This window comes from Drosophila gunungcola, unplaced genomic scaffold, assembly GCF_025200985.1.
Source record: "Drosophila gunungcola strain Sukarami unplaced genomic scaffold, Dgunungcola_SK_2 000001F, whole genome shotgun sequence".
In the NCBI taxonomy this organism is placed as follows: domain Eukaryota; kingdom Metazoa; phylum Arthropoda; class Insecta; order Diptera; family Drosophilidae; genus Drosophila; species Drosophila gunungcola.
In genome coordinates, this window is record NW_026453197.1 from 13,303,604 (window position 1) to 13,316,639 (window position 13,036).

At 38.5% G+C, this 13,036-nt stretch overlaps 1 protein-coding gene across 1 annotated transcript in view; it reads right to left on the bottom strand.

Moving 5' to 3' along the window:
* LOC128263372 (tyrosine-protein phosphatase Lar) overlaps window positions 1-13,036 on the bottom strand; it is a 122,887-nt gene that overhangs the window by 33,402 nt on the left and 76,449 nt on the right. Inside the window, 1 exon segment of the mRNA XM_052998399.1 lies at window positions 1,529-1,708. Within this exon segment, the coding sequence (XP_052854359.1) occupies window positions 1,529-1,708 (180 nt within the window).

Here is a 13,036-nt window from a genome sequence, read left to right on the forward strand (position 1 = left end):
TTATATTTATTAAAAACATATTCAATTACATTTACTTCTTAACATTATTCTTTTTTATTTTTGGATGCCCTTTTGGAGTTCAAATAAAGGATTATATTTTGTTGTATTTGTATAACGAAACTTTACAATTAAATAGGCATCTCAACATTTACAAAAAGCTTACTCATTAAAGGGCATGCACTTTACGAAATTAATGCCATCCTCGAACACTCATATTAAAGTGTACAGACCTTTTTTATCTCCGTCGGAGATAATCTTTTTGAACATGTCCTTTGAACAGCATATACCATTAAAAAAAAAGAACCCTAGTTAATCTCAGGGCATTTGAAAGTCAGTGGCTGCATGCGAAGGACATTTAATGGAGCCCACTCAATTGTTTGGCAGGCTGTCATTACGCGTAAGCGACCATTTCATTAGCATTGCGGCTCCATAGGCCGATTCCAGGATCCCCAGGACCAGCGAGGACATCGAGTAATGTTTTTGTTAACGTCGTCGTTGTTGTTGTTGTTGTTATTGTTGTTGTTTTCTTGCCATGCCCAACACGTTCCAATTGTTAAGGCCCGGCTAGGCGGATGGCTCACACCGCCGCCCCCACTGATTCGGTTGTCAACGTGACCATTATTGATGTCGTTTTAAAAGGCAATCTTTAATGCATATTAATGTCAATATTAATGTCAATATTTGAGCCTCTAATGACCAGCGGCCCTGGCCCCTGCAGGTGGCAGCTTTTGTGTTAGTTTTGAGCCCACTTTGACCCGTTTGATGTGACACAGATACAGATCGGCGTTCGGCGTTCGGCGTTCGCTAACGATGCGACTTGACATTGAACATATAATTATCAAATGCTGCCAATGCTGCCGACGCCTGATTAAAGGACCCGTCCAAATTTTGTTGACATTCGTAAAGTTTTCTGAAAGCTGGAAAAGGTCTCCCCCGCCCCGACCTGCAATTCAAAGGACAAACTTTGCTCAGGTGAGCGACGTAGTAGGTTGAGTAGGTTGCCTCATGCTGATGCCTGACAAAAGTCAAACGTTAACTAAGCGCCCAAAAACTTGCGACACAAAGTGCGTCGAACCGTAAGTAAACTCCTAAGAAATTCAAATGAGCGTAAGGAAAAAAAGCAGCTGCAAAAAAAAAAATAAAAATAATAAAGATGGAACCCGCTCAAAAAGGTAACGGACACAGTCTGGGTCTAGAATTTTAATAAATGAAGTCTTTTTGCCATCGAAGCTGCCGAGCGGACATAATGTAACATAATGTATAGCAGATGGAAGATAATAAAAGTCTACGTATATACTGACTTTCTATGGCTTAGATAGCCATCTCAAGTTTAAAGAGCAAACAATACAATTTTTGTAAAGTAATTTAATATTAATTTAAATGCATCAAAGGCTTTTAATATATTAAAAATGTATTGTTATTTATGGATTTACGATAATAAAGTCGATTTCTTTTGAAATATCTGTTTGATATTATTACTTAAGTTAAACTATTCTCTATAAAAACAAACTTACTGAGTTGTACTTACCGTCTTTAAGTGAGTAGCGCGGATTGGTCATATCAACCTTTGTCTGATTCTTAATCCAGTAAATGTTTGGCGTCGGATTGCCGATGGCTCTGCATGTCATGAGGACCGTGTGACCCACTTCAATGACGCGAGTGCCTGGACCCTGCGTTATAACCGGAAAGCCTGCGGGTGTTTTATCGCCTGCAACGGAGAGAAAGTCGCGAATAACAAAGGGTTAAAAATTATTATGTTGCGAAATACAAGTAGCGAGCGAAAAATGTTCATATGCCAGTTTTAAGGCGATTCAGGGGGTCTAGGAGTTTTGGACAAACAATATGGCGTTACACACACACACACACGCAAAGCATTGTTTTACACGACTCTTTTATATATACGGAAGTTGCCGTTTTCCATTTTTTTAAATATATTTTTTTTGTGTGTGAAAGCTTGGCTGCGTCGTCAGTTGCTTTTGTTGGCGCTTTCTACGCCATTTTGTAAGTCAAACAATGGCTTTCCCACACCCCCACACCCGCACACACGCAGTATATGCATATAAGTAAGTGTGTGAGGTCAGCATTTACCCCTACTCTAGTTGACATTTCCTTTGTTGCAGCCAGCTAGCCAGCTTTAAGGGAATTTCAGTTCAGTTCAGTTCTGTTCTGTTTCTTTCACTTCCATACCCTCTTTTTGTAAAAACCCATTTTTATTTTATTTTATTTCATTTTATTTTTGTCGCTTTTTTGCGACAAGCTTAAAGAAAACTCTCTCGCGGTGGCTGTCAAGTGGCCCCGGCTGCGACTGTCATCTGCCCTCCCAACTGCATCTTTCAAATGAACAAAGCTCATTTACATTTTCCAATTAAATCCGTCGGCGGCCATGGCAATTGGCAAAAACGGAGCACGGAGGAGGGGCCACACAGGATGAGGATGAGGATGAGGATGAGGATGAGGATGAGGATGGGGATCAGGATGTGGATGCAGATGCAGATGCAGATGAGGAGCAAGCGGATGCGAATGCGGATGATTCCAACTGCCATCGTTGCCGGGCAGCTGCTGCCATTGCATTCCATCTGCCCACTTACTCTACGCGAAAGAGTTTTGGCCTAATTGGTTTTGCTTTCTTTCTAAAATTTGTATTCATAAAAGGAATTCAAGACTGACTTTGTCTCAAGGTCATAATTACTCAGGTCATAAAATATTTTAGTCAATTGGCAATCAAACTATAATCAAAAATTGCATCTCAATGTTATTAAAAGAGTCTCTGAAACATGAAAAAATGTTTTTTATGTCATCTGAAATTGAAATCTCTAAAGAATGGTTTAATAATGGGATACTGGGGTTATTAAAGTGGAACTTATAAATCTAATAGTTGACCAGGTAAAACTTAATTATTAGAAATGCAAATTACATTTATTTAAAAACAATATATATGAAATATTGAGAAAATGATTTCTAAGTCTTCTCAAAATAAAAAGTATAATTTTTTTGAAAAGGGTATAAGGCGGTTGATGCTGCCCCTTTTGACTTTTCTAAGCCAGTTTTTTTGGCATTTACTGAAACATTTAACAGCGACAGAATCCACAATAAACGGGCACCCAGAAGTTAGTTGCAGTCGGTTGTTTTTTGCTCTGGCCTGTCTCTGTTAACTGCTGCGTCCCTTGGCTCCACTGCATTCCCTGAATATCCTGCCAGAATGTCTTGCCTCTCACTTAGTTGTTCGGAGCTTTCACTGCAATCCTGATGCAGGATTCGGGGTCTCTGTGTGTGTGTGTTTTTGTGTTTTTCAGCGTGAAATTAAAATTTTAACACAGAGACGAAAAATGCGGTTGCCTGTGAATATGTATATGTATATGCTTTGCTCAAAGGCATAAAATGCAAAACTACAGTTGCAAAAAGAATAAACAACGGCGGCGCATTGATGTTGACATTTGACGTTGCCGTCATCATCACCATCATCCACACATCGTGCCCCAATGTCCTTCCTCCTTTCAGCCCTTTATCCCATATTGTCTGCAGCCATTTTCAGTCATTTTCACATCACCCTTTCTGTTTTCCCGTAGCGCCGTTTGTTTCGTTGCTTTATTTATTATTGCAGTGTCACTTCCTCGCAAATGCATAACGAAACAAACACAAGAGCACAGAAAGAAAAAAAAAATAAAGGCGCAAATGGAAAATAATGAAACTGGGCCAAAATTAACAAATAAAACTTCAACATTCCTATTAAACAATGTAGAAAAGTGCATTCTGTTTGACAAACAAATATGCATGACTGCATACGGCGACAAAACTCCGACTAAGCGCACACCAAAGGAACAAAAAAAAAAAGAACCAAAGGAATAAATCCTCTGTCGAAATAGTTCAGTTTTGCCAATGGTTGAGAGAAGAATGCCGAATGTTTGCATATGATAGAACTTCAAAAAGCCAATCGGAGTTTTATCAATTTTGGGACAAGCTAACGTCTTTTTTCTAATGGTTTTCCAAATAACAGAAGGACCACTTTTGAAATAGTTTAGTTTCACCAATTTTCGAGAGATAAATAAAGTTATATTAAATAAATATATTTTATATAGCTATTTAAGTAAATGAAAGTATCAGAACTTAAGTTGTTGATTCATTATTAAACTGATAAAATAAAAGAAACTTGCACAGGATGTGCATTAGCAAACATTTTAGCAGACTTAAGCACTTATAAGATTATCAAACATTATTACGATTTATTCATACAAGTAGATAACAAAATAAACAATCGAATTTAAAGTTAACAAGAAAGAAAGCAAACTTCGGCAAGCCGAAGTTCATATACCCTTGCAGCTATTGCAAGAATTAAACATTTTTGAAAACATTAAAATTATGATTTACTTTCGTATATGTTTAAAAACATTGAAGCTATGATGATTTGCAGCTCAATTATTTCATAGTTATTTTATATATTTTTATTATTTCTAAGGGAGCTATATGATATAGACGTCCGATTTTGATAAAATTTAAACCATAATTCTGAAATATTTAACCATTGCTATATGTCGAAGAACTAAACAAAAAATTAAAAAACAGAAAAGTTATAATTTTTTTCATTTATTTTTCCGATTGTTCCTATGAGAGCTATATGATATAGTCGTCCGACTTTGATGAAATTTAATCCGTAAATCGGAAATATTTAACCATTACTAAATGTCGAAGAACTAAACAAAAAAATAAAAAACAGAAAAGTTATAATTTTTTTTCATTTATTTTTCCGATTGTTCCTATGGGAGCTATATGCTATAGTCGTCCGATCCGGCTCGTTCCGACTTATATACTACCTGCAATAGAAAGACAACTTTTGGGAAAGTTTCATGCAGATAGCTTTAAAACTGAGAGACTAGTTTGCATATAAACGGACGGACAGACGGACAGACGGACAGACGGACAGACGGACATGGCTAGATCGACTCTACTAGTGATGCTGATCAAGAATATATATACTTTATAGGGTCGGAAACGTCTCCTTCACTGCGTTGCAAACTTCTGACTGAAATTATAATACCCTCTGCAAGGGTATAATGACACCTCTTATAGGCTTTATATTTGATTAGCACGTTATGCCAACACAAATTCAGAATATATAGCCCGGTTTTCGACAGGTTATAATGCAATTTCATGCGACACTTTGAAAACCTTTTATTATGTGACAAAAATTGCACAGCCTGTTCTCGCAAACTGACGACAAGTGCCACCCAAAAATATCCACAACAACAGTTCACACTTAACACTGAAGCTGCCGTTCAGTGTTCGTTGTTAGCCGCCATGTGCGAACGGAAATTTTTGGGTAAAATGCCAGTGAAAAGCTGGCCAACACTTAATTTACAGCATTAGAGTGGAGAGCCCGAGCAGAGGCAAAACTGTGTTGCCCCAGAATGCCCCTGGCCCAAAAAATATAGAACGCATGGTTGGACAGCAGCAGCAGCAGAAGCAGCAGCAGAAGCAGCATGTATAGTATGTGAGAGGCGGCAGTGCGTGGCCAAAAACTGATGAAGGCAGGCAGAAAAGCAGACGGGAGGGGATTTATTAAAAAGCTAAAAGCAGCAGCAGAACCAGCAGAACCAGCATCACCATCATCATCGAATTCGTGTGACATTTTCATGCATTTCAATTAAGCTGTCGTCTGAGTGTGAAAATGTACAAGGCTAAATGGATGAATAATTTCGAAGTTGGGGGAGGAGGGGGGATCGCTGCTGAAGAACATAAAGGCTGACTAGACGGCAGCCACCACCTTGTTAATCTCGGCGACAGATTTTAATGAATTAGCTAATAAAAAACGAACGAAAGGAGCTCATGGGTTCCTTTCATATGGAGTACGTAACGTGGTGTATGTCTTGGAAACGATAAACATCATTAGCCGGCACAAAGGGCTGTATTTGCATCTCGTCTGCTTTTTAGGTGCCACTGACCCCCGCGACGATGAATGAATGGATGAATCCGCCGGGATTTGGATTCAGGTTTTTGCCTTATCGAGTCCATTTCAAAAGGCGCATTTTCACACCGTGTTTTCTACCTCACACACAACGCAGCACACAACAGCGCAGCACACAAAATTTTGTGTTTTTCCCATCTTTTGTATATGGTCAAAGAGATGGAAAATATGTTGTTTATAGGGGTGTTTATAGGGGATTAAGCAAGAAAAGGTGGACGCTGGATGAATGTCACTCAAAGAAGGTGTTGGGCATGGGCAAACAGTTCCGAGCCAAGTGCTTTAAGAAAACTTCACTTTCTGGCTTTAAAGTCACCGACGACGGACGAGTCGGTGTCACACACACAGCGGCACAAAACGACGACTTGTCACAAAGCATAAATTTGCATATTTTAATTATTCATGCATTTTTAAGATTGATAAGGAATGTTGTGGCCAAGCGGTGGGTCGTCGTGGTCGACGTCGTCGTCGTCTGTCCCAGGATTTCTGGGGAGCCTCTTTGCCCGAGGCTAGTTAAAATACCATTTTCTATTGGTCAGCAGAAGCCGCAAAACCGGAAAATTTAGACCCCAGCCTGAATGACAAAAAGTGTGAACTGTCATGGCAAAAGAGTTGAAAATATGATTAAATTGTAGCAAAATAAAGTTGATATATTTTGATAGCCCTTTAAGCATAGAATAACTGATAAATTGTTTAGCACAGCAAATGCATTGTTTGCTAGAATTTGTATATGTTTTACAAATTATGTTTTTCATTATAAGCTTCTGAAGCTATTTGGTCAATTTATTAATATAAATTCGAAAATCTAAAATAACAATGAGTAATTTAAAAAACTTTCCAAGAAGCTTCAAATTTAATAATTAGTATTTAATAAAAGCCATACATTTTTGTTTTCTCTTTTAGGAAATAAAATTATGTCTTAAGATTCTCTTGGTTGAGAAATTCAATGAACAAGAAAAGACAAAAGCCAAATCAAGCAATCCAAAGCAAATCAAACTTGGTGTCAACTTATTTCGGATTATTCTCGGCAAACTTTTCTCCTTCTGAGCAAGCCAAGCAATTGAAAACAAATCAAAACCAAGGGAGAAGCGGTGCCAACCACAATTGACAATCTTGGTATATATATTTATAGGCCGCAGAGCTGCAGCTCCATAGCTAAAGACAACCAGAAAGTTCCTCACCGACTGAGCAAACAGTTGCGGGCTTCTAAGCAAAGTTTCCAGCTATAGTTAAGGCAAAATCCCAAACAAAACATGCTCGAAAATTGAGTGTTTATTGTGTTAAGTAGACGACACACTCTCACAGAACCACCGAGGGGGATAAAATGGGGTCTACGGGCGCTACACATCCAAAACATCCAAAGGAAGTGAAAAGTGTGCGACAGGATGAGCCAAAGCTGAAGAGCCTCTGGCAGAGTAAATAACCGTTTTTTAGTGGCAGGCCGGGTACAGAAAACAAAAAAAAAGACAACTGGCTAAAGATGTTAGACAATGCCAACAATAAAGCCGCAAGTGCCAGCGGCTTCAACAAAGAATAAAAAAAAAATGAAGTAAAAAAATGAAATGGAACCCAAAGCAACAAGAGGAAGTTTCATGCCCAAGACGTTGGCAAATTTGTGGCCAGTCAACACTTCCTGTTTCCGGATTCGCATGTGCCATGTGGCTGTGTGATTGTGTGGCTGTGTGACTGTGTGGCTATATGGCTGAGTGTGCGACTCGGACTGTCTTTAAGTGACATCTAGGAGCCCCATTGATCAGCGTAATGAAGGGGCCGACGTTTCCCTAATTGCTGTCGCTTCTAGGCCCACTCATAAAGCGACTCCGGCTCAGATGCAGTCACGCCCGAGAAGATGATGCGGATGAGCTCTTGGGTTTCCGAGGCTCGCCGCCTTCGAGGGTCCTTCGAGTTGAAGCTGGCAGCCATGATGGCAGTTAATAGATAATAGCAGTTGACGAACTGATGCCACACAGCAGTCCTACAACAATGAGATGAGTTTAAGTGAAGTGGATGGTCGATGGTAGATGGTAGATGGGAAAACCTCGTTTAATTATAATAACATCTTTCAGTATTCTGTAGATTTGGAAGCAGACTGTAAATTACTTTAAAGTTCTAATGATTTCAATGTCTAGCATTGAAACTTAGATGTAAGTGTTTTGATTAATATAAGTTATATCGACAGATTCTTTTGAGTGCGAAAGCATTAGGTTCAACATAAGAAAATACAAAGGTTTTTTAACCTTTGTAAGCACTTTAGAGTAAACTGATCATTCGGCGCCCTGCATCGAAACCAACACCCATATAAAACCAACTGCACTTTAGGTCGAAACTTAAAATGTTTGCTTATTACGGATATATATGGGAATAATGTACATATATGAAAACTGTAAAACGCTCGCAACCATTTGTCGATTCATGCCAGGGGCCAGAGTGTCCGTACAGAAGAGATGGAGGAGATCGAAAAAGGATGCGATGTCCTCTCCGTCTGACAAACTGACGGACTTGGATGGCTTGTCTGTTTGTCTAACTGTCAGTTCCGTCTGATGGCTGCATGTGTATCCACTGACAGACGACATGCACAGCGTACATCTTATTAAGTTTGCATTACGATGTTGTACTCGGAGCTAGGTGCTTGTGTCCTTGCTGTCCTTCGGCCCTTGTAGATAGCCGAATCGACTCAACTCCTAAGACGGCTACCACTGAGGCAAAGATAAAGTTAAAACTTGAATATAATCTAGGAAATGGAGTCCTAGAAGAACACAAACGAATGGCGGTTCAAGAAATGTTTATTAAAAAGGCGTTAAGTTTGGTCATAATTTTAAGTATTATAAAAAAAAGTGTCTAAAAGTATGCAACATTATAATTTAAGTCCGAAATAATGTACGATTCATTCCGAAAGACAAAGCTATTTGTTTGTTGCATACTTTTAGACGCCTTTTGAAGTTATTTCTTTACAAAAAATTTTATTCGCACTTTTAAGGGCCAGTTTTGAGTTAGTTTTTATCATTTCGACTTTTGTATTTGCAGTTTATTTATCAAATGATATAGATTTCAAAGCGAATTGATCTCAAATCGAGATTTCGTTAAAAATACATTTTTCCACAGTGCACAGCGATGAGATAGTGAGCTGCCGAGCGAAGTGGATTGAAGTGAGCCAGAGTTTCAATTTCTCTGTCCAGGCCATGACTATCGAAGTCTATTTTAACATACGTCTGCCGACTCATCCCGTCGTTCGCCTCAAATGCCACTGACTCTCTCTTTCGTTCTGCATTTCGCAATTTAATTTAATTTTTTCTTTTAGTAGACGTTTGATAATGCGGCCCCGCCTGCCGACCAGTTACTATTACTGCTGCTGGTTTTCTACTTTCCTGCCACTGGTCTTTCTTTGCAGTTATGGGCTGGCTGGCGCATTTTATAAATTTTTAAACTTATGACTCATTTTTATGCATTTCCACAGAATGCGCAGTAAGACTGCAAGGCGAAATAAACGAAAAAAAAAAATAAAATGGAACGAAAGCGACGAGAAGGAAAGGATGACGATGACGATGACGGCGAAAATGCCTGGGAGGTATGCGGACCTAGCCGATTTTCTCTGCAGCAGACCCCTGCACTTGTCTCCCCTTGGCCATCTCTAATGCGCTTTAATGCGATAATAAATCATTGGATATCCATTTGTATTGTCAACACAAGTTGACAACCGAAACGAACACAAGACGCTTTGGCTGGCATGCGTGTTGACCATTAAACGCCAACTGGTATGCAATAAAAATAAGGCGAGAATCAAGGAAAGCTGTTATATTTAGACAGCGAGACACATAAACACCTCACCTTCTAGCTTTCTTTAATAGTCCTCACTAATGATTTGCCAGCTCAAATTGGAGAAAGTTTTATGGAAATCGAAAAAAGAATAGGAATGTGCTGGAAAAAATGAGTATACTGGGAGTAAACAGAATACACTAAGGTTAAATCGATATCGTAAATGCAGAATGGTTTTGTATTTCACTAAATTTCAAGTGCACTCCTCTCGATTTATTGTTGATTTGATGCCAATGAAAAGGGGGGTACATTTATGTACCTTTGACCCACTTGCCGTCATAGATCACGCGCCGTTCAGCCTTGCAAACAACAAAAACAGCGACGCCAGCAGGCAGAACAAACAAATAGCCATAAAGGAGACGGGGAAATTAATAAATAAATTAATAAATTACAAATAATTTATCACGATTCGCGCACACACACACGGCGGCGGGAAATTCTCTTATTCCCAACCACCACCACCTTCTGTCTAAATAAGTCTATTAGAGAAATGAAAATAAATTGCGTGCTTTCAGGCGCCTGCCAGTTGCCAGGACGAGCCATCGATTGCCGACAACATGCCAACTTGGACAGACACAGACACAGACACAGACACAATAGCAGCAGCAGCAGAAGCAGCAGCAAAAACAAAAGCCAAATTCAATTATAAATGCGTGTAGCGAGGCATTGTCTATAAGTCCATATGGTATATACATACTACATATACACAGACGATATGGTGTGGCTGTTTGTCTGTGTGTGTGTGTGTGCCTCTGTTTTTGTGTACTAAGTGTAAGTGATTAATTTTTGACAGGCGCTTTTGTTGTGCGGTATTGAAAACAATCAATGTTCAATCTACGACAAGGCTCCCCAATGGATTCGATCTGCCCTACCCTCCCCTCCCCGCCATCAGCAATTAGAGAACTTAAGCAAAAATTCCCCGGAAACCTCAAGTGGATTGCCCGAGATTGTGTTTATTGAGAACACAGCAGATGTGGCCAGCATTTAAATAAATATTTTGCATATCATTCGTAATTGACTACAGATCGAGGCCAACTATGACAGCCATTGGTATAATTTGTATGTGTCGGCGAAGAGTGGATTTTATTGTTTCTTAAATGTACGTAAAATGAATGAAACAACTTATTTATGGGGAAGTGGCTTTAGTAAATAATTGAAGGAAGTAAAAGTCTTTTGAAACTTTCCACTTGAAATTACTTTGATAATTTGATAGATACAAAGAAGAGTTTTAAACTATTTGTTGCAGAATATTTGTTTATTTTTCTGAATAATGTCAATAATAAAATTATGAAATCAATTAACTACATTATATGAATTACACATTGTAGCTGTCCGCAAATAATGAACATAATATGTTATTGCCGTGTTAATTGTAAGTGGATACAAATGTTATTGACAATAAATTGATTTAAAATTAACTTTAAAAATAATCAATAAAAAGTTAAAAAATTAAGGGACAACGATTAATGTTTATATAATGTAGAGGAGCTAATTGAAAACCTTCAGAGAGACCAAAATGCAGTTTAATTTTATTTTTGATTTAGTAAAACTCTTTTCTTCTGAAATTATAGCCATAAAGCACATTGTAACCATCCCACTTTTTATATTTTCATCTCATTTAGTGGCGATTCCTCAAATATTTACATGCGGCCTGTTTTTACGACTATCTGCTGGAGAAGCCTCCCTCCAAAAACCCCGGGCCAATTGGCAAATGTGCGTTTTGGGTAAAATTATAACATAAACCACCTGCTCCCCCGACTAACCGATCCAGGTTTTACTCATGCCCAAAGCGCCTTCGCATGCAGGCGGTACATATAAAAATCAGGCAGGAAAACCAAAACCAAAGCTGAAAGCCATCAGAAACCCAGCGAAGCTCTGGCCATAATGCAAATTTATGATCAGAATTCAATTATGTGCTTATTGAAACGCAGCTGCTGCCAAATGTTGCCAAATATGAGGGAAGAGAAGGTGGGTGACGGGGGAAGGGGGAAGGGCGAAGCGAGTGGGGTCAAAGGATGGCCATTCGGCCATTCACGCATCCGGCCGACAGTTAATACTGCCCAGTTTAACGGCTGAAGCCAAAAGGCTATGATTTACGCACACCCAAACAGATACGTCGTACATGAACGTGGTGTCCGTAATGTCCGTGTGCCCAAACACAAAGAATAACAATTGCGGCTTAAAGTGCGTGGCAAGCATTTTATGAGCAACGGGAGGCGTCATTAAACCAGTTAACAAATAAATACCAAATACAACACAGGGCCGAAAGGAATCGCGGCTTTAACTGACCAAGCCAGTTATGGCTGGCCTAATGCCCTCGGTGGCGAAAAGGGGCATCATATTACTGGCTTCAAATAAGGTCAACCGGAAAGTTGTTTGTACTTATATACTGAGCAAAAATTAAAAAAAAAAAATTAGGAAAACAATAACAAATAACAACCAAAAAAAAATACTTAAAAAGTAATAAATAATAAATAACAATTTTGCAAGTCCACTCAAAGTAAACAAAACAAATAAAATAGAATAAATATATAAAATGTACATACTCTGTTCTATGTTAATATAAAATTATGTTAAAATTCCTTCGCTATCAAATTTTTAATGTAATTAAATATAATATTTTTAAACAGATGTTTTTTTAAGTACTTTTTTATTGGGTCATGGTCTCAATGAAAATAAAAGGTAAGCCACTAAAATATAATACAGCTTTTCATTTTTACCGAAAAATGTTTAATTAAACTTCACCAGATTGCAAAAATACTTCCTCAGTCAAATAGTTTTCCTTTTTTAACCTTTTTCCCTATTGATATTGTGTTTATTTACTGTTTTGCTACCGTTTAAAGCAAGCTATTTAATTGAGACACATAAACACCGCAGGCTGCTGCTACAATAGATGTATTTCTTTTGCATTATTTTTGTTAGCAGGATGCTGATAGTGCCATTGCTGCTATATTCACTGTCTGGGCGTTCATGTATAAATAATTTGAAATTAATTACATGTAACAGGCTACTGTTGCTCCCGTGCATTTGTTCATCTGTCTGCTTTGTTGTTGTTGAAATAACACAACACAGAATGAAATAAAAAACAAAAAAAAACGAGGAAAGGACGAAAAAGGTTTCCGTTTTATCGCTGTCAAAGGTGGTCGGTCGGTCAATTGGCAGTAGTAGTGTGAGCCGTGGGTTATAAAATATAAATAAAGTATATGGGGAAACAAGATGTGCGACGACTGCTGCACAGATTTATGCTACGCAATTAACAATGCCGGC